The sequence below is a fragment of the Microcebus murinus genome, chromosome 19 (genome assembly GCF_040939455.1).
Source record: "Microcebus murinus isolate Inina chromosome 19, M.murinus_Inina_mat1.0, whole genome shotgun sequence".
NCBI classification, from domain to species: Eukaryota; Metazoa; Chordata; class Mammalia; order Primates; family Cheirogaleidae; genus Microcebus; species Microcebus murinus.
Genome location: NC_134122.1, coordinates 8,114,016 through 8,134,748, shown reverse-complemented (window position 1 = coordinate 8,134,748; position 20,733 = coordinate 8,114,016). Strand labels below are relative to the sequence as shown.

The window sequence follows — 20,733 nt, the reverse complement described above, 5'->3', positions numbered from 1 at the left end:
CTCTAGTCTTACAGCACTAAAATTGAGACTTTAGTCCCACTTGAGCCTCAGTTTCCCCATATGCAAAATAAAGTTGTTGGGCCAAGTCGGAATTTCTCAAAAAGGATTCAAAGAAACACTAGTTCTGTAGGATGGGAGCAGCTGTTATGTGGAATAACACAGGTTTCCATAATGAATTTCATTTAGACTGTTGCTAGATTAAAAACACATTTCTAACTGGAGGACTCCTCAGACCCTTTAATACAAGAATTAACCTTGAAGAGACTCAGGTAAGCACTTACTTGAAAACAGAAAACACACCAAACAGAATAGTCTCTAAAGGCCTTTCAGCTTCAAAATGCTAGAATTCTTTATCAATTTCCTTTGAGACTAGAGATAGAAAGAGAAGCACAATCAATGATCGGCTCATTTTAGTTCTATCCTGTAGACATGATATGGTGGTTGGTCTTTAACAACTGTGTTTAAGTGGCTCAAAGCAAGTGGCAGCAATAGGGTCATTTCTTTAGTAGAGCATTAGAAGATAAATCAATTGGATTGAAAACAGTTGGTTCTTAAGACGAGACCATATTATTTCAGTTACTTTAATGATGTGACTGGTGATAAAACCAATTAGCAAAATTGATTGCAGAATGATGTTGTCTTGCTTTTGTTTTTGGTTTTTTTTTTTTTTTTTTTTTTTGAGACAGAGTCTCGCTTTGTTGCCCAGGCTAGAGTGAGTGCCGTGGCGTCAGCCTAGCTCACAGTAACCTCAAACTCCTGGGCTCAAGCGATCCTCCTGCCTCAGCCTCCCAAGTAGCTGGGACTACAGGCATGCGCCACCATGCCCTGCTAATTTTTTCTATATATATTAGTTGGCCAATTAATTTCTTTCTATTTATAGTAGAGACGGGGTCTCGCTCTTGCTAGGCTAGGTTTGAATTCCTGAGCTCAAACGATCTGCCCACTTCGGCCTCCCAGAGTGCTAGGATTACAGGCATGAGCCAGCGCGCCCGGCCTGTTTTATTTTTTTTAAATGGTCTTTGTCAGTATAGCTGCTATGTAGAAGCTTTTCCACCTGAGACCCTTGAGTAGCAAAATCCTGTTTCGCATCCTAAGTTGCATTGTGGGTTTAGCTTTGCAGCATTGCATGGGGTAAGGTTGCCATGATCCCATACCCACGGTCACAGTCCCTGCATGTGTAGTGAAGCTCCAGGTGCCCAACCTCAGTGGTTCTCCACACTGGGGTGATGTCCAGCCCAGGGCAACTCCAGCTGCCTGTGCCTATTCTTCAGAGACATTCTGTCCCATCAAATGAGGGGCTGTCTTCCTTCTCTATCCCAAAGAGGTCACACCTGTTTGATCTACCTTTCTATAAGTCTGATCATGAATAACTTCAAACTTTCCATATTAATTGTTTTTTTGAAAGACAAATCAATTTCAGGGTTGGCATTGGTACACAAAAATGGAAAACACAGGGCCATCCTCAGAATCATCTATGGCTTTAAAACAAATGTCCATGCTTGGCGCCACCCCTGGAGATTCTTGGTGGAGTAGATCTAAAGTGGGTGTAGGCATCTGTATTTTAAAAAGCTCCCCAGATACAACCCACATGTCCATCAATAGGAGACAAGATACACAAAGGGTGGCTTATTCATGCAACAGAAAGCTAGCTACTCACCAATTAAAAATAAAAAGCTGTTGATATATACAGTATACAGCAACATGGATGAACTTTCTAGACAACAGGTTAAATAATAAAAAAAAAAAAAGCCAGTGGTCAAAGGATGCACTATGTAGAATCCCATTTATATGAAGCTTCAAAAAGGGCAAAACTATTATATGGTGTTAGCAATCAAAATTGTAGTTTCTACTAGGGGGGCATAGGACTGAAAACAAAGGGAGACAAGGGAATTTTTATCTGGGGGTGATCAAAATGTTCTGTACCTTGTAAGTGATGGTCTACTCAGATGTACACAGTTTCAAAACTTAACTGAACCCTTGAGAGATATGCATTTATTGTATATAATTTATGCCTCACTTAAATAAAACAGTCTAATTCTCCATAAGACCCCAGGTTAGAATTCTCTACCTGAGCCAAGGAGAGGTCTAATAACAGCCCCAGTCACAGACTCAAGAAATGGGACACTTCCCTGTTCTCTGCCTTATATCACACAATCTCCCATTTTTATTTATCTTCTAGGATTCCCCCCCCTTTCTCTGTATATTGGTTATTAAAGCTCCAGGGAACTCAACACACAACAAGCAGCTCAATAATAAATCCATATGTCTCAAGGAACTGTGCCCCTTTCTTCTCTCAATTTCAGCATTCACACCAGCATTCCTAGAAGGAGTTCCTTCCCTTCTGGGCCAGCGGGAAGGGACATCACATTAATTGAGAACCTACTATGTGCCGGACCTTGTTGACTCCTTTACCAAGGCTATCTCTTTTTCTTTTCAAAATAATCCCGAGAAATAGATATTTTTACTGCCCTACAACCATTTTCCAGATTATTAATCAATAAGGAAAGATAAAATGACCCAAAGGTGATGTTTTAGTTTGCCCTGACTGCCATAGAAAATACCATCAGCTGGGTGGCTTATAAACAACAGAAGTTTATTTCTCACAGTTCTGGAGGCTGAGAAGTCCAAGATCAAGGTGCAGCAGATTTGCTGCTGTTTGGTGAGGGCCAGGTTGTCAGTATCTCCTCCATTTGGCCTCACCTGGTGGAAGGAGCTAGCTAGCTCTCTGGGGCTTCTTTTATAAGAGCATGAATCCCATTTTGTCCTTATAACTTAATTGCCTCCTAAAAGCCCCCACCACCTAATACCATTACCTTGAGGGTTAGGATTTCAACATATACACTTGTTTTTTTGGGGGGGAGGGGCAACGCAAACATTCAGAGCACAGCAGGTGACATTATGCTGATTAGTAGAGGAGGCAGGGTTAGGACAGTGATTGCAAAATCTTTCAAAACGTAAGACCCCTTTCCTTCCGGGGCCTGAAGGGAGAGAGGCAGAGACAGGCCTTGGAGATACAGGTGAGGGTGAAAGGGGCAAAGGGCCTCACTTGACATGTGTTTCCTGCCCAATGTCCAGAATTCAAGCCAGCCAGCCCCACACACCCAGGCCGTTCCATGTTCTCTGGCTCACCCCTTCTGGTAGCTTGTAAGTGGCAACCTCAGGGCGACTTTTGTTTGGTACAACTTAGAAAGGGGATGTAGATGTCTTTGCTTTTAGGATTCTGGCTTCCTGAGATCAGAGGAGTGGGTTCCCGCACGGGGGTGGCGAGGAACAGGGAAAAGCATTGGAGCAGACTCTGTGCGTGCGTGTATGTGTGCGTGTGTGTGTGTGCGTGTGTGTGTGCCCGCGCGCCTGTGCGCGGAGGGGGGATCGCTGTACCCAGCGAAAGGCACTGGGGGAGGAGGAAGCGGTAGCAGAGATCTGAATAATTGATTCTTCAGCCGCACCAGACGCCCAGGAGCGGGCGGAGAGCGTGGTTCCAGCACCAAGGATAGCGGTGCGCGCCGCCGCAGGCGCCCCAGTCGCCAGCCAGCCGCCTCTCCCGGCCTTATTCGCCGCGGTGCGCTCCCGGAACGGGTGCCCCACTCCGCGCCGCCGCCGCCGAGGGACTGCGGGGTCTGCCTCGGCCCACCTCCGAGCGCAAGGCTGCGGGCCGGAGACGCGTTCGCCTGCCGGAGCTCCAAGCCTTTTCGGCTTGCGCGGGGGGCAGCTGCGTCTAGCCGACTGAGAACAAGTCCCTAAGTTGGTGTGGGGGGCGTCCCTGCCTTCCTCCTCCTCTTCCTCGGAGGCGACCGCAGCAGAAACGACCCGGGAACCTGGCTTTGCCAGTGCCGTGAACCAGGTTGGCCAGGCACCCTTCGGACTCGCGCTGGCAAGTGGGGAACCGAACGTCCGGCGCGGAGCTGGCCCCGCAGCGAAGGGCCAGGAGGGAGCTGCTTTTCCCCGCCCGCGCCTCCCTCGGCCGGGGACCGCGGGGATCCCCGGCCACACGCGCGCGCGCGCTCCCACATTCACTCACACACACACTCGCCCTCGCACACAGCAGCCCGGAGCGGGGCTGCGGAGAGGGTGCTCCGGCGCGCTCAGGGCACCGGGCGGCTGCCGTCCGGAGCGGGGCAGGAAGCCGAGCTAGGGTTCCTGGAGGGAGGCTCCCAGGGCTTCGCCGGATCATGGGGCCGGGTGAGCGCTGACAGTCGCGGCCGCAGCCATCAGCCCTGGAGATGACCAGGAGCGGCCACTGCTGAGAACTATGTGGAGAGAGGCTGCGGTGAGTGCTGGCGCGGGACGCGGGGCCTGGGGGCCCTTGAGAAGGGGAGGTGGGAGGCCTGGATAGGAGGGGGCGGCAGGATCGCAAGAGGGTCGCTGCGTGGGAATGATCGCACCTCCCTCGGGGAAGCAGGATCGCGGGAGCCCGCGTCCTTCCCTCCCCCTCTCCTCCTGCCTGCTCGTCGCAAACTCAGCCAGCCCCCCCATTCCCTCCCTACCCCCCTGGCTCAGCGTCTCCTGGTCGCGCAACTCCGAGCAGCCGGCGCTGGGGAGGTGGTAGGGGGTGAGGGTGGAGGTGCCCAGTTAGCTTCCCGTGGGTGGCCGACCTGGGGCTCCCATGCTGTGCGCCCCGGGGCGAAGCGCCTAGGATCAGCCGCGGGGTCTGGGGACCCGCACCGGAGGCGTCTCGGGCACGGGCTCCGGCTCCCCACCTCTGGTCTAGCCTCCGGGGCGCACAGGGGGCTGTGAGCACTGCGGACTGCAGCCTCCCGCGCCGGTGGGTGGGCTGACCTGCCTCTCCCTCTCTCCACCAGCAGAGCCCTGCTGCAGAGCCTCCGGCTGGGATAGCCGCCCCCTCTGGGGGCGATGCGGACAGCGCGGGACAGCCAGGGGAGCGCGCGGGGGCCGCAGCATGCGGGAACCCGCTAAACCCGGTGGCTGCTGAGGCGGCCGAGATGTTCGTGCGCGCAGCGCGCCCCACTGCATCCTCGACCTTCTCGGGCTACAGGTACGTCCCAGCGGGAGACCGGGCTCGGTGGGTCTGGGAGGAGGGAGGCTCGGCGGGGAGAGCGGGAGAGGGGAGAGGCGAGAGAGGCAGAGCGGGAGAGGGAGCCGGGTGCCGAGCGCCGCAGGAGCGCCAGGGGGCGCTGCGGCCCCGCGCTTCGCCGCGCTCACCCGGAGAGCCCCGCGGCCGCCGCGAGTTCGCCCCAACTTCCCCCGGCCCCCGCCGCGCCCGGCCCGAGGGGCGCGCGCCTGTGCTCGCGCGCACGCCCGTGGTGGTGTGTGCAGGCACGCAGGGCTGTGCACCTGGCGCGGAACATGTGTGCGCCCCGCCCGGGGACGCGTGAGGACTCCGGCCGGCCGTGGGCACCGCTGTCGCGGCCTGCGGGTGTGCGCGGAAAAGCGCGCGTGTCTGTGAGCGTGTGCAGCCCGCTTCCCACGTGCACCTCACACTCGGCACCAGCCCCCGCAGGAGAAGGGCTGGGGAGGGGCCGTCCACGTCCGTCTGGGAGCTTCTTGGGAGCCTACCTTGCCCCCCACGCACGTTCTCTGCCAGCTCCCACGCGCTGGCCCGCGGGGGGACGCGCCTACTCTCCGGAATTCTGCATTACACACGTGCGAGAGGATGTGGGGGCGCGTGTGTGTGCACGTGCGCGTGCAGAGGGTGAGTCCTGGGGCGCCTGCAGTGAGGTGAAAGCCCCTCAGCCCCGAGGTGGGGCAGCCCCGAGTGCCCTCAGGCACCGGGGAGCCTGGGCCCGCAAGGGAGCGTCCTCACTCCCCAGCGCTTCGGTGTACCCTGCCGGAGAGCAGCGGGGTCCACGGCTGGTGCGGCGGATGGAGCAAGGTCTGTGGTGTACCCGTCGGGCTTTAAGGGCCTACGTCAGTCACCCAGCTCAGAGAGCGCACGAGGATACCGAGTCCCCAAGCTGCCACCGCGCGCCTGGGCGGGTCCGTAGTGCGCGCCGCGTGCGCAGGGGGCGGGGTCCGCAACTTGTCCCCTGTGTGAGTGGGCGGATAGAGGTTTGCTCTGTGCGCCCACGAGCTGGGTAGCGACTGTGGCTCGCTTGGCGCTTAGGGGCTGTGGTCCGCAGCTTATTTGAAGAATGCGGTGGGGGGTGTGCACAGAGTCCAGGATGGGGAAGGGGCTGGAGACAGGGGAGGAACAGGAGGCTGGATGCGAGGGTGGGTTTGGGGACAGGGATGAAAAATTAGCTCGGATTGGCGTTGTAGACAGAGTTGGAGATGGGTCGAGGGGTGTGGGTGGCGTCGGGGCTCGGGAATGGAGTCGGTGATTCCAGCAGCCTGTGCTGGGGCTGGGTTCCATACCTGGCTCCTAGATAGAGCAGGGGGCCCCAGTTGGTCATCCCTTTCGTCCGGGCGCCTTGCTCACAGCGGCCCGCCCTGCCTCCCTTTCCACCTTGCAGGGACCGTAAGTGGCGACTATGGGCAGACCGGGCTATTGGACACTGCTGGTGCTGCAGACCCTTCTGGTCTGGCGCGGTCCGGCGCAGGGCGCGGCGGCGGAGAAGGGTCCCCCCGCGCTGAACATTGCCGTGCTGCTGGGTCACAGCCACGACGTGACGGAGCGCGAACTTCGAACCCTGTGGGGCCCGGAGCAGGGGGCGGGGCTGCCCCTGGACGTGAACGTGGTAGCGCTGCTGATGAACCGCACGGACCCCAAGAGTCTCATCACGCATGTGTGCGACCTCATGTCCGGGGCGCGCATCCACGGCCTTGTGTTTGGGGACGACACGGACCAGGAGGCCGTGGCCCAGATGCTGGATTTTATCTCCTCACAGACTTTCGTCCCCATCTTGGGCATCCACGGGGGCGCATCTATGATCATGGCTGACAAGGTAAGACTGGGAGGTGACGGGCTGCCAAGACCTGGGGGGGCAAGGGCGTCAGCTACATGGCAGCCACCGCAGGTCCTCGGGCGCCCTTAGCATCTGTCTGGATCCGAAGGTGGGGGTCGTGGCCACTGGCCCTAGTGAGAACCAAGTCCTGCCTCCCTCTCGAATCCGGAAATGAATGGAAATGGCATTTGCTTTGGTTCTGAAAGTGGGGTACTCAGAGGCACTTCGATGTGCCAGGAAGAACTCAGAAAGTGCACAAGTAGGGTGGGGGCGGCGGTGGGGGATGTTTGGAGATTTCTGAGTGCCGTAGGGCACAGAGGTGGGCCTGGGCACGCTTGAGACGATTCGGCTCATATTCCCATGCTATCAAGTTTGCCTGCTTGTTTTGTGGAAAAATACCCATTTTTCCATTGCATGGTAAGTGACTAAAGCTATTTTTAAAAATCATTAAATGTGTGTATGTTGTGGCATAAAATGCAAAGGTTTTAGGTCAAACACAACTGGACAGAGAACTGTCATGCTTCTCCGGACTTTCTGCAGTGAGAGGGACAGACGTGGGGAGCTTGAGAAGCCTTGGGCTAGAGGAACACAGGAGAGACCCGGTCCTCTAAGGGAGTGGGGGTGAGTGGGGAGGACCAACTACAGACCCCGAGTGTGGAGGGCCTGGCACTGTCCTTACTTGGTTCCTGAGTGAGGCCGACACTTCATGGCAGGGGCTCCAGAGCCCTCACGTGGGGGAGTTGGCTCCCAAAGATGGGTCTTCGCAGTCAAGTTGAAGAGTTCCAGAAAGCAGGAAGGGGTGTCCACATCTCTTGGCTTAAAATGAGAGGGAGGGTCTTTCTCTGGACTGCCTGGAGCACTGGTTTGGAGCAGAGGGGAGAGAGATTGGAAGATGTGAATGAAATGTAATGAGGACCTGGTTTTGGAATTATGCTCCAGTGCGGGGTGAAGAAAGAAGGTTGGACTGCAGAGGTAACGTGAGGAATGAGGAAGTAGGGAAGCCCTGGAGTTGTTGGTGCCCCGTGCCTCTGTCTCGGCCCCAAGAAAGGGTTAGGGACTAAGAAGGGGAGGGAAGGGTGAGTGTACTTGTGTCCCGTGGTCTCTGGCTCTGAGACCTTCTTGGACAGCGTTCCTTAGATAGCAGGAGCTATTCTAGGGGTGTGAGCAGACATTCGTTACAGCACTTTCCTTTTGACGCCCTCAAAACACTTTTATATTCATCAAATCAGATTCTGCCTCTGCCTCAGCAATCCCCACCAGCCCCTTGGGGAACTGTATTAATTCTTTCGGGTCTCCTTGGCTGCAGCACATCCAGCCGAACTACACAGCTGATGATATATCTTATTAAACATTCATTCTTAAATGGTTTGTAGCCCAGAAGAATCCCTGTGCATGGCTGAGCATTTTTCCTAGCCACCTCTCAGTGTTTTGGGGATGAAGAAAGTCAGGAATACCCATGCTCTACCACCAGCATATGGGCCACTGCAGAACCGGAGAGGGCCTTAAGGTTTCCTTTAGTGTTCAGGTGAAGTGACTGAGGCATGGGGCAATTAAGAGACTTTGCTAAGACCACACGGTGGGTGATGGAACTAGATAGCTGGTTTTCTGGCTGCAAGCTGTGATCTTACATTCCACCAAATCAAGCCCATACTTTTAACTATGTCATCGCATCTTCAGGAGGGACAAAGAGTTACTCCTGTATTTATGGGAGGCGCTGAGCTGTGGTGCAGCAGCGAGGTACAGCAGATTGGAACCCAGGGAACTAGTGCATAGATGGGACCAGGTTTGGAATGAGGGCATGAAGAAGGAAGAGAACAGTAGTTTCCAGCAGGGGGTTGGGGTGTGATTTGGGATCTAAGTATTACCATGGATCCCTCCTGCCTTCTGAAATTTTGACTAAGGGAGCAACAGATAGAAACCAATAACTGTATCGAAAGTGAAATGTCTGGATTCACGAGGGTCTGGTACAGCCCATGGAGAAATCTGGTGAAAGCTGGATTGGATAAGGTGGCTTGAGGCTGGGAGATCTGAGTAGGTTTCCAGCTCTTTCTTCTAAGCTGGCAGGTGTGTGGCTCGGGCTTTCACCTGACTTATCCATCCAGCTGCAGGCAGGGAGGCAGGAACAGACAGTAGCGTCAGTGGTGAGCACCCTCTTGATATTCAGTGACCCTGCCCACTAGCGAATGGTGACCCAGTGGACGTCATCAGGCTCTGACCAATTAGACCAGCAGCTGTGCCTCCCTGGAAGGGGCATCAGAAAGGGGGTTTTGAGAAGCCCAGGATGAAACTGCCTTATGGGAATGGAGACAAAAGCACGATCCCCCTCAAGAGTAAGGAAGACAAAAGGACTCAGGGAAGGGCAAGAGGAAGACAAGAAAGGACATTTCCAGAAAAGTCAAGATGAGAGAGATTTAGGAGGAGATGGAGAGGAGAAGAATGGAAGGGGTCCATTGGTTCAAAGATGGTCCAGGGAATTCGATACTCCCCATTGTTGCTGGTCTTGGAGAGGTTGTCCCCCACTCTGTGCTTCTGGTGGAACTGCAGGGAGATAAGGCAAGTGGCTGGGAATCAAAGAAGTCAGCAGAGGGAACACTGGGGTGGATGTTGGGTCCCGTGTATGGGATGGGCAGGTGACACAGAGAGGAGTTGACTTACAGGGTGGTGGTATCTTGAAAAATCTGTCTCTAGAGAGGAAAGAGATTGAGATGTGAACAGCCCTTCCTTCCATTAGTAACACATCTAGTTGGCTTATGCCTTTGCCACCTGTGTTTCATTTAGAGCTGAACATTGAGTGCAGTTTATTTGGGTCCAAAACAAAAAAGCAGCCATGGGATGTTGCCTAAAACTCTGCCTTGCTTGGGTGTGCCAATGGTGTTCTGACCACTGTCTCAACCTCCCCCAATTGACAAGGCCTCTCTGCCTCCCCCTGAGATGATGCTGATGTGGCAAAGCCACCCGGGACACAGCTGTGTGGTTTTTACTCCTAAAGTGGCCTCAAGATAGTGGTCCCATGGGTAAGAATGGTATTAATTTGATTATCAGTTAAAGTGAACACGCACATACACATGCACCCCACATTTTAGCCTTTCCTACGGCCTACCTGACTCATGAAGAAAAGAACAAAGCCTTGTGATAATTGAAATGGTGTTCAAATGCGGCAGATATTTGTGGTGTTAATTTAATTTACAATGGAGGTATTCATTTTTGCTTGTATCAGTGGGTAGTTTCACAATATAATTAAATTAAAGGTGGAAATAATACTTGATGCAGACAAACTTGTAGTCTTGTCTCGGTTTGGTCATTTTGGCCCTGTCTAAGTGAAATACACTCTGGCTGCAGTGACAGTCCCTAGTAAACCCAGCATGCAGACTAAACCTTTACGTTTCTGCTCAGGGTCCTCCACCCCCCTGCTCCCCAACCTTATTTCTAATTGCTTCCTGGAGGAAAAGGCGAGGCTCAGGTTTCAGCCGTCTCTGTCCAGGGCTCTATCTGCTTGGGTTTTTCTTTGTGTTGTTTCCATACGTGCATCATCTCTTCTACTAGAGTATCAGTCCCTTGAGGGCAGATCTCTTTTTTAAAAAAGTACGTTTATCTGTATATGTGTATTGGAAATAACAAATGCTCCTTGTCCATAGACACTTTATAAAAGTAATGTCTTTTCATTGTAGAGCACTTAGAAAGTGCATTAAAGTTTAAAGAAGAAAATAAAAATCTCGCTGCAAATCCTATCACCTGAGTAACCACTGCTGACACTTGGGTGTATTTCCTTCTGAGCTCTGTTTATTTAGTCACAAGTTCAGGGTTATGCAATCTATATGGTTTCTCTTTTAGTACTCTTCACTCTCTGGCCTTTCTTAGTGAGAAGGCTCAGGTTTTTCTTTAGTTCTGGAAAAAAAAAAATCTCAGCTACTATCTGTTGGATGTTTCCTTTCCACCCTTATTTCTATTCTTTGCTTCCGAAGATGCATACATTTATACAGTCAGGCGCTGCCTAACGACGGGGATACATTCTGAGAAGCGCGTTGTTGGGTGATTTTGTCGCTGTGTGAACGCAGAGTGTACTTGCACAAACGCAGATGATATAGTTTGCTGCACACCTAGGCTGTGTGGTATTGCCTATTGCTCCTAGGCTCCAAGCCTCTATAGCACTCTGTACCGTATACTGTAGGCAGTTGTCACACTCTGGTAAGTATTTGTGTGTCTAAGCATATCTAAACATAGAAAAGGAATAGTAAAATTTGATATTGTAACCTATGGGACCACCATCATATATGTGGTCCATCGTTGACCTAAATGTTCTTATGTAGTATATGACTGTATTATATATATGTAGTTTCTCAATCAATTCTCCATGTATCTTAAATTTTTTTTTCAATTCTCTATCTGTGCTGTGTTTTTGAGGTTTCCTCAATTCTATACTCCAGTTAAGTACTTCCTTTCATTTGTTTCTGTTGTATTCTTCTTCTTCTTCTTCTTCTTATTTTTGAGACAGAGTCCCGCTCTATTGCCCAGGCTAGAGTGCCATGGTGTCAGCCTAGCTCACAGCAACCTCAGACTCCTGGGCTCAAGCAATCTTTCTGCCTCAGCCTCCCAAGTAGCTGGGACTACAGGCATGCTCCACCATGCCCGGCTAATTTTTTTCTATATATTTTTAGTTGTCCAGCTAATTTCTTTCTATTTTTTTTAGTAGAGATGGGGTCTCACTCTTGCTCAGGCTGGTCTTGAACTCCTGAGCTCAAATGATCCTTCCACCTTGGCCTCCCAGAGTGCTAGGATTACAGGCCTGAGCCATCACACCCAGCCTATTTTGATGATCTGTTGAGGTTTTAATTTCAACAATGATATACTTTATTTCCCAGATATACAATGGATCCCTTTTCGTAACTCCCTATTTTTCGTTTTATGAATAAATCTCATGTTATGCCAATAACTCCCGCCTCTGTCCCTCTGAGGATTTTAAAAAAAATACTTGTTAGAAGGTTCTTCTCTGACTGCTCTAGCATCTTCGTTTCTTCAGTTATGAATTCTTCCATTTGTGGAGTCTTGTGAATTGGATGCTCTCATATGTTCTCTGATTTTTGTTTGTGCACTTGTTTTATGATTTCTTCTGCCTTCTATCTGTAAGGGCGTTTGCTTTTAAACCAGAGCTCACATCAGCAGCTAAGCATTCTCTTCCTGCTCAGTAGAGCCTATGGGGCAGCCTTGGGTGCCAGGCCTATGTCGGTGACTTCATCCCGGCTCCTTGACACAGACAGGATCCTCGTTTTTGGCTGTGCCGGTTGGTGAATGCTCCAGCCCCATCCGCAGATAGCAGCATGATCCTGTCTCCCGGGAGAAGTTTATGTCGGACCCACATCTCTACGGATTGTGTGGCTTTGATTTCTGCCTGAAATGGTAGAATCTCACCTTTTGATTCACTTATTTTTAGGGAGCCTTCTCTATTTTTGATCTGTGATTCCTTTTTCTTATTTCCAAGCAATACCATGTAAATTTTTAAAAGAACTAAAGAGTTTTCTGTAAATTCTGTGTCTTAGGAGCAGAAGAGGGAGGTTATTGAGTGTGTTCACTCTGATTTTGACCCAGTTTTATTTCGTAACCTGCTTTTATTTTTTTTTTTAACACTTGATTATATATTCTTGGAATTTTCTCTTATCATGAAATAGATTTCTCAAAGCTGACTTTAAATGGCCGCGGAGTGTTCTGTTTATACCACCATTGTTTCAGCTATTCCCCTATTTTTCCACCTTCAGTATGATTCATTCCTATTGCATACGTGGGTCCTTTTTGGCACCTTGCACTGGTCTTGCCCTTTGCATTTGTTAAATGGCAAATGTTTGTTGACTGAATGAATCAAGTCCTTGGTTCTGATGCCAGCTTGTTGCAGCTTCCGGACAAACATATCACAGTGTGGGTCAGGGCATTGCATGGGGCGTGCGTTCCCTAAATGCTGACTGATGTCACAGGTGTGTGCCAAGTCCTCTCTTCTCTCTAGTGGGCAGGTAATTGCCCGTCATCCTGGGGACTAACGTAGACCACCGGAGCCTTGCATACAAAAGGCCTGTGGAGCACAGCTGAGTAACAGTCGTCGGCAGGAGGCGGACGTTGCTGCTCTTGTACCCGGCAGCTCTGGAGTTTGGATGTGAGTGAGGGGCCTGCCCGTTAGACACGGAAGGCTCCTGGCAAGGGCAGGCGTGCAGATCCGAGTGTTGGCGGGGCCCACTCAGCTGCTGCTATGGGGGCATCAGGTAGTTCCTGGGAGAGCGGGGAGGCCTATCTTTAGTCAGATGCGATCATCGACTCCTCCTCGCATAAGTCATCGGAGAGCAACAGGCGTCCTCCCGACAGGAGGACTAACTCCCCAGCTGGGCCTCTGGGGCTGCCCGGCCCCTGGCAGCTGCGTCCGGCGGGTTGGCAGTGGCGCTTGTCTTGTCCCCGGTGGTCTCAGATGGGAAATGCTACTCCAGGGAGAGGGAAGGGGGAAAGCGAGGGAGAGAAAGAGCAGTATGGGGAGGATAAGTAAGAACTGAACCCCAGGTTTGTAACGGAGAGCGGGGAGCCTCTGGCAGGTCATTGTGTCGAGGAGAGGTCATAAGGTTATAACCTCTGGTGTGTTTAACTGGCGGGTTTTGTGTGTCCTGTAACCCCTGCCCTTCATGTCTCAAATCTGAATTAGCTGCCAACATTTTAAAGTTGGGAGACATCGCATTGAAAAACAAAAAATCCAAATTTCGGGCTTCTTTGGAAAACTCAGAAGGTCTGGGCACGCCGGGGCCCACTTTCCCCCGTGGCAGCCGTTGGCTGGAGGTGAACAATCCCTGTCCCCATCTCGTGCTGCCATCCGCAGTTTCCCTTTCTTCAACCCCAGCTCACCCACGTCACTCATTCGTGCTGCGTGTTTGGCCCCGAAGGCACTGCAGTGTGACACGCCTGGTGCAGGTGAAGAAAGCAGCTGGTGTGGGTCAAGAGGCCCCGCGTGGGCATTCTCCTTCTCTCCCAGGGGCTGCCCCTTGGCAAGGTGGCACTTCCATGGCGCGTGTGTGGCCGTGGATGCTAGTGTGTTCGCTGCTGGTCATTGATCTCCCGTAGCGCTCTGTCCTGCTGAGTGCACAGACCTTGAGTCCTTCTCAACACAGCTCCCCAGGCGGCCACTACCGGTTGACTTGAGTTGGAAGACCCCAAAAAACCTTGGACAAAGAGTCTGAGGCCCTGAATTCCATTTCCAAATACCAACGTGACCTGGGGGAAAAGGCCTTTCACCTTTCAGAACCTCTGGTTATCCTTCTGCGGCATGAAGAGTTGGGACAATACTATCTCTAAGACTCCTTCCAGCTCTAGAAATTTTATGCACCTTCAAGAAAAGACCGGCAAGAAATAGACCAAAATGCAAATAGTGGTTATCTTTGGGTGGTAGACTCATGGCTGCTTTAATCTTTTAAAGAATGTCATTATCAAGTGGTTAATATGTTGGAGCTTGAGTTAGGCCGTTTGGGTTTGGATTCAGCTTCCACCTCTTACCAACCGGATGATCGTAGGGAAGTTCTTAATCTCTCTGAGCCTCCACGTCTTCCTCTGCAAAATGGGGGTGATGATAACACCTGTGTCATAGAGTGGTGGGACTTAAATGAGATAGTGCATAAAAACTAAAAAAGTCCAGTGCTTAGCTTATAATAAATACTTATCATAGGAATGCTATTATTTGTGTCTACATTATAGATTTATAATTTTTCTCCAATATACAAGTATTTTTTAATAACCAAAAAAAAAAAAAAAGAAAAGGGATGAAGTAAGGGTGATGTGGTTATCTGAGGGTATCCCCTGCAAGAAACTGGGAATGAAACCCACAGAACTCTCAAAAATGGAGGGTCCAACATGACATGATTCGTATTTTCTCAATTGGGACAGCCATCAGCTTCCGTTGCCTTTGTAGGGCTTGCTGAGAGCTTTCTCCTGGCAAACTGAGGATTAAGCGTGGCCAGTGTGAAAGGAACTGTGAGAGAAGACTACCTCATTGACCTTTGCACTAAACGACTCCACCAACTGGACCATATGTTTGCGCTGGGCTTAGGGATTTAGAGTGTAGACATATATAATTTCTCATTTTATCTCTGCCAAGGATTAATAACTCAGTGATAGCCTGGGGAACCTGGCAGCTCAAAAATATTTGTTTAAAGAATCCCTATTTTCAGAGGAGGAAATAAAGGTTCAGAGAGTTGCAGGGATTTTTTTCGGAGCCGTACCGCCAGAACCTCCTAAGACCTTGGATTCTTGTTCTTTTGCTCCTACGTGATTACCCTCTCAAGTTATTGCTGGGGAATCCGGTAGACTTAGGGAAGGGGCTTAGATTCAAAACAGACAACACATTTTGATGTTAATATTTTTGTTGCCTTAAGTAAAATGATCAAAGTATTGGATGATGGAATTAAAATTCAAAACTGTCTTTCCGGATTGAAGTGATGGACCCATACTGGACTACGTTAGAGGTCCCCCACCCTCCAGCTTTACTGAGATTAATTGACAAATAAAAATTGTATATATTTATGGTGAATAGTGTGATTTTGTTTGTTTGTTGGTTGGTTGGTTTGTTTTGAGACAGGGTCTTGCTGTGTTGCCCAGGCTACTTGCAATGTGGCTGGCTCTGTTCCAGCCATCACATCCTTACATGCCAGCATTCGAAACAGGAAGAAAAAGGAGAGAAAAACAAGCTGTCTTGTTGTAGGTCCTCTCTCCTTTCATTAGAGTAGACTTCTTTTTACATCTCAGTGGCCAGAAAGGGGCCATCATCCTCTTCTTCAAATATCACTGGAAGAGACTGCAATCTAGAATTCTTCTCTGAGAATGGTGACTTGGCACCTTAGCAACATGTGTGCCTGTTGGCAGGGTTATAGGAGCAATGCCTCCTCAACTGATGACATTTCCAGCAACATGAACACCATTATCGATAGAGAGTTCCACTTAGTTCTGGGGAAAAATATTTAAAGATGGACATTGAAAAATTGCAATGTATGCAAGAGAAGGGCCTTTAGGATTGCGTAGGATCTACATAAGATATGTTAAGAGTCTCAGAAGAAATATTTAGGGATGTTAAGCCTGGAGAAGGGAAATCTAAGAGGGGACATGGGAGGTATGTTCATATACCCTATGGGCTGCTGTTATAGGGTAGAAGGTTTAGTTTTAATTTTTTGTCATTGCTGTTGTTCTGGGGACAGGAGAGAGAGTGAAGTTATAAGGAGTAAAGTTACAGCTGGACAGAGGAATAAGCTTTGGCAATCAGGTCTCTAATAGAAGACTGTGCTGTTTCGCAGAATAGGAAGTATCTATCAGGATGTGATTGAACTAAGAGTTTGTCAGGAATTGGGTGGAGAATTGGGCCTGCGTGGGCAAGGTTGGGTTGGGTCACCTCTGAGGTTCTCTCTTATCCAGACACTCTGTACTTCTCAAATCCTTGACTTATTTTTTTAAAAAAATCCCCAAGCCTTGGTGCTTTAGGCCCTTGGATTTGGCTGAAAACCAATATCCTCACTCTCTCCAAGTGTGTGAGTAATTCAGTATAAATTTGCCTGCCATGGGGGAGGAATTTATAATCCCTGCATCATCACCTCAAATCCCCAAAGGACTTTGCATTATCCTGAAGGGTAGATGATATTTGAAAAGTAGAAACCCTATGTATATATCAAGTCACACACACATATATAAATATAAACATAAGTAGGTCAGCCGGCATCATCATATTTACTAGTGGAAATGTTTTTGGCTAAGAAGCTCATCCACAGAAGAGGATGTTTAGAATAATTGCCAGTGATCTCTAAATGGGGTGTTTTTGCAGTTGCATCAACTTAATCATTATTACTTATTAAAGTGTATTCAAATTTTTTGCACATCTTACTGTAGTAACATGTTGGTATCCTAAAGAGATAGTGAGAACACTCTGGTATTTCAGTTGTCAAATTGTTCTTTTTGTCAGACGTACTCTCTGGCATTTTGAACATTTGCTTACGGTAGAAAATGCTCTAGGTACTAATCTGTTGCTTGTCTACTTCCCCTAGTTCACCCAATGAAAAACAAAACCTGAAATTTCTTTCCAAATGCTTCACTTTCCATTCAAATTATGTAACTTTCCAGGCCAGGTGCGGTGGCTCACGCCTGTAATCCTAGCACTCTGGGAGGCCAAGGCGGGAGGATCTCTCAAGGTCAGGAGTTTGAAACCAGCCTGAGCAAGAGCGAGACCCCATCTCTACTAAAAATAGAAAGAAATTAATTGGTCAACTAAAAATATATAGAAAAAATTAGCCTGGCATGGTGGCGCATGCCTGTAGTCCCAGCTACTCGGGAGGCTGAGGCAGGAGGATCGCTTGAGCCCAGGAGTTTGAAGTTGCTGTGAGCTAGGCTGACGCTGTGGCACTCTAGCCTGGGCAACAGAGTGAGACTCTGTCTCAAAAAACAGACAAATAAACAAAAAAACCCCAAATTGTATAACTTTCCAAATGATGGCAATGGATATATTATTTCTAATTATTTATTTATAGGTGAAATAGATGTTTGTGTACAGAGTAAAAAAAAATTTGAATAATACAATATAGCATCCAGAGAGAGAATATTTGCTCAACTAATCCACTGCAGATTTGTGGACCTCCTGTTCCCCTTCACGGAGGTGATTGTATTGTATCTGTTCACCCACATACACACTCAGGGAATTTAATATAATTTGGGGTGTTCTGGGGGAGTCAGGGACTGCTTTATAATCTAATGAAGGCCATGGGCCCTTCCCAGGGAAGTGGGCGTCCATAAACAGTACATTCAATACTATGCGCAATTTCAGGGGTTCACAGGCCCTCTGAAACCTGTTCATAGACCTCCTTGGAATTGATTTATTTATTGGCTTACTGATACAGTTGACCCTTGAACAGCACAGGAGGTTACAAGCATTGACCCCGTGTAGTTGAAAATCCATGTATAACTTTTGATTCCCCCAAAACTTAACTACTGTTGACCAGAAGCCTTACTGATAACATAAACAGTCAACACATATTTTGTGCGTTATATGTATTATGTACTTTATTCTTACAATAAAGTCAGCTGGAGAAAAGATAATGTTATTAAGAAAATTATAGAGAAGTGAAAATATATTTGCTGTTCATTTAGTGGAAATGGATCATCATAAAGGTATTCATCCTCATCATTTTCGTGTTGAGTAGGGTGAGGAGGAGGAGGAAGAGGAGGGGTTGGGTTTGCCGTCTCAGGAGTGGCAGAGACGGAAGAAAATCTGAGTATAATAAAGTTGGACACGCGCAGTTGAAACCCTTTTGTTCAAGGGTCAAATGTATGTTCCTTCTTCACACATTTACCGAGCTGCCCATTGGGCCAGAATGTTCTGTAGATACATCTGTGATACATCTTGTTTTCCTTGGTGTAACTCAGAATCTGGTTGGGGGAGATTTACAGTCCAAGCCCGGTGTGATGCAGCTGTGATTGGGGTAGCTCAGGGGACCCTGGAAATGTGGAGCAGGGGCGACCTCATTCAGAGGCAGAGTGCGGGGATCTTGATTCAAACTGGAGGACCGATCTAGAAGAGGCTGGCGTCTTAGGTGCCTATAGGTCACGATCTTCCGCGGCCAGGGATGAGCTGCGGAGTGAAGGCTTTCTGTGCTCACGGAGGACCACAGGCGAGTTTACCGTCTAAGCCTCCCTCGCCTTTTAACATGTTCCTCAAGGCTGCCAGACTTGAGTGATGTTTTGATACCTCCTGAATTTTCCTCTGGATGGCATTTCTTGCAATCAAAACATTGAGCTTTCTGCCAGTTTCTGCTTTGTTGTCACAAATGGCTGGATGTCTCCTGCTCTAGCTTGTCTTTTCAAATTAGGAATACCTAGCCAGGAAGAGTGAGTGGCATTTGAAATCCATATTGTCTCGGCTGTCTGTAGTCCTAGGGCTGAAAAAAAAAAAAATCACATATTTTCCAGGTGAATTGTTTTAAAGCCGAGCTGTTTGTAAGCTATCTGTAGGGCCGAGGAAATGTAGTATTAGTTGACTTGGGCGAATAGATTCAGAACCACATGAAGAGGGGCTGTTGAGCTGTAGAAAAAGACGGGCTTGCTGTAGTGGTGGTGCTAGGTGATGAGCATGGCTTCCACTAATGGGATTTCGAAAATTGCAAGCCTTGGGCGAAGACCTGAGCTTCGTGGTCAAGTTTGCACTTTAGTTAATTGCTGTTGGTTTTGCCTTGGTTAATTGGTTTTTCTCCCTCTCTCTCTCTCCCCCTTTCTCTCTCTTTTTCTCTCTGTCTCTCTCTGCTATTTAGCAACATTAAAAGGAATATTTTTATCATGGCAAATTTCAAACACATACAAAAGTGGAGAGAATAGGTTGAGCCCCAACAATCCAGCTTCAAAAATTATAAACATATGGCTATTCTTGTTTCCTCTATAACTTCACTCACTCTCTTCACCCTGCCCTGCTGGCTAATTTTAAAGAAAAATCCAAGGCATCGCTGTAGTTCATCTGTAAATATGTCAGTATGTATCTCAAAAAGATAAATAACTGTTAAAAAAACAATCACGGCTGATACAAAAGTAAACTAAGTCACGCACACTTTGGAGGATGTGTGAGAATCAGAGAAATATAAAGAAAATAAAAATAACCTTTAATCTCACCGTCCACAGACAGCTGCTGTTAACACTTTGGCTTATTTCCGTCTAGTCTTTTCTTCTGCACCTTATATACAAATGTACATACATAAACACTGATTGTAGAATTTCATAGATAGCTTGTGATTTGTTTAACATTTTATCATGAAAATTTCAAATTGTTTCTTTCTTTTTTTTTTTTTTTTTTTTGAGACAGAGTCTCACTCTGTTGCCCAGGCTAGAGTGAGTGCCGTGGCGTCAGCCTGGCTCACAGCAACCTCAAACTCCTGGGCTCAGGCAATCCTCCTGCCTCAGCCTCCCGAGTAGCTGGGACTACAGGCATGTGCCACCATGCCCGGCTAATTTTTTTTTCTATATATATTAGTTGGCCAATTAATTTCTTTCTATTTATAGTAGAGACGGGGTCTCGCTCTTGCTCAGGTTGGTTTTGAACTCCTCGCCTCGAGCAATCCGCCCGCCTCGGCCTCCCAGAGAGCTAGGATTACAGGTGTGAGCCACGGCGCCTGGCTGAGAATTTCAAATTACTTCTAAATATTTCTCCCTTCTACGTTTTCCATTCTATGGATACATCATGATTTACTTGATTATTTAGATTTCTTCATATTTGTTGCTATTAAAACCAACACCTTGGTGAACATCTTTGTAATGAAATGTCAGCATGACAGATTATTGGTTTTGGATAGAATTCCATGACCAAAAGGAAAGATTTTTAAGGTTCATGATACATAATGTTAATTGGTTTCCAGAATGATCAGGCCACTAGACGCTTCTAGTAACTATGTCTTAAAGTACCTCTGTCACCTAACTCTGGCCAGCACTTGCCAACAACATTTTTCTAATTGGTTTGATGAAAATATGAACTCGTTGTTTTAATTTGCATCTCTTTTATGATACCTGCTGTGGAATAGATTTTAATTTAATCGTCCCTTTTATATTCCCTACGTATTGCATGTCTTAACCTCTTTGATAGTTCCTGTCGTGTAAATGGAAAACCTTAGAGAATGATGGCTTCCAATATCAAGTATAGTGAAATAATTTGAATTTCTAAAAAATAATAAATATTTTGAAGCTTGGCAGGGAGTTCTATGATTATTCATTCTTAGTCACCAGGCATTGCTCAACCGTTGTCTCTATATCCATGCTGTTTGAAGAACTGCTTTAAAATGTAAAATTTCCGAGCAGAACATCATTTTGTGGGACCTGAATATTACGGCGTTCCAGGAGGTCCTAGTGGGCCTGAGACGGGCGT

At 48.5% G+C, this 20,733-nt stretch overlaps 1 protein-coding gene across 4 annotated transcripts in view; it reads left to right on the top strand.

The window, feature by feature from the left end:
- The first annotated feature begins 3,333 nt into the window (after positions 1-3,333).
- GRIN2A (glutamate ionotropic receptor NMDA type subunit 2A) overlaps positions 3,334-20,733 on the top strand; it is a 399,804-nt gene continuing 382,404 nt past the window's right edge. Inside the window, exons 1-3 of one of the 4 annotated variants that reach the window (XM_012785153.3) lie at positions 3,334-4,267; positions 4,803-4,993; positions 6,411-6,842. In XM_012785153.3, coding sequence (XP_012640607.1) covers positions 6,429-6,842 — 414 coding nt within the window. In that variant the 5' untranslated portion in view covers positions 3,334-4,267; positions 4,803-4,993; positions 6,411-6,428. Of the gene's footprint in view, positions 4,268-4,799; positions 4,994-6,410; positions 6,843-20,733 lie in introns of all 4 variants that reach the window. The other 3 variants (XM_012785158.3, XM_012785171.2, XM_012785179.3) reach the window with 3 other exon arrangements.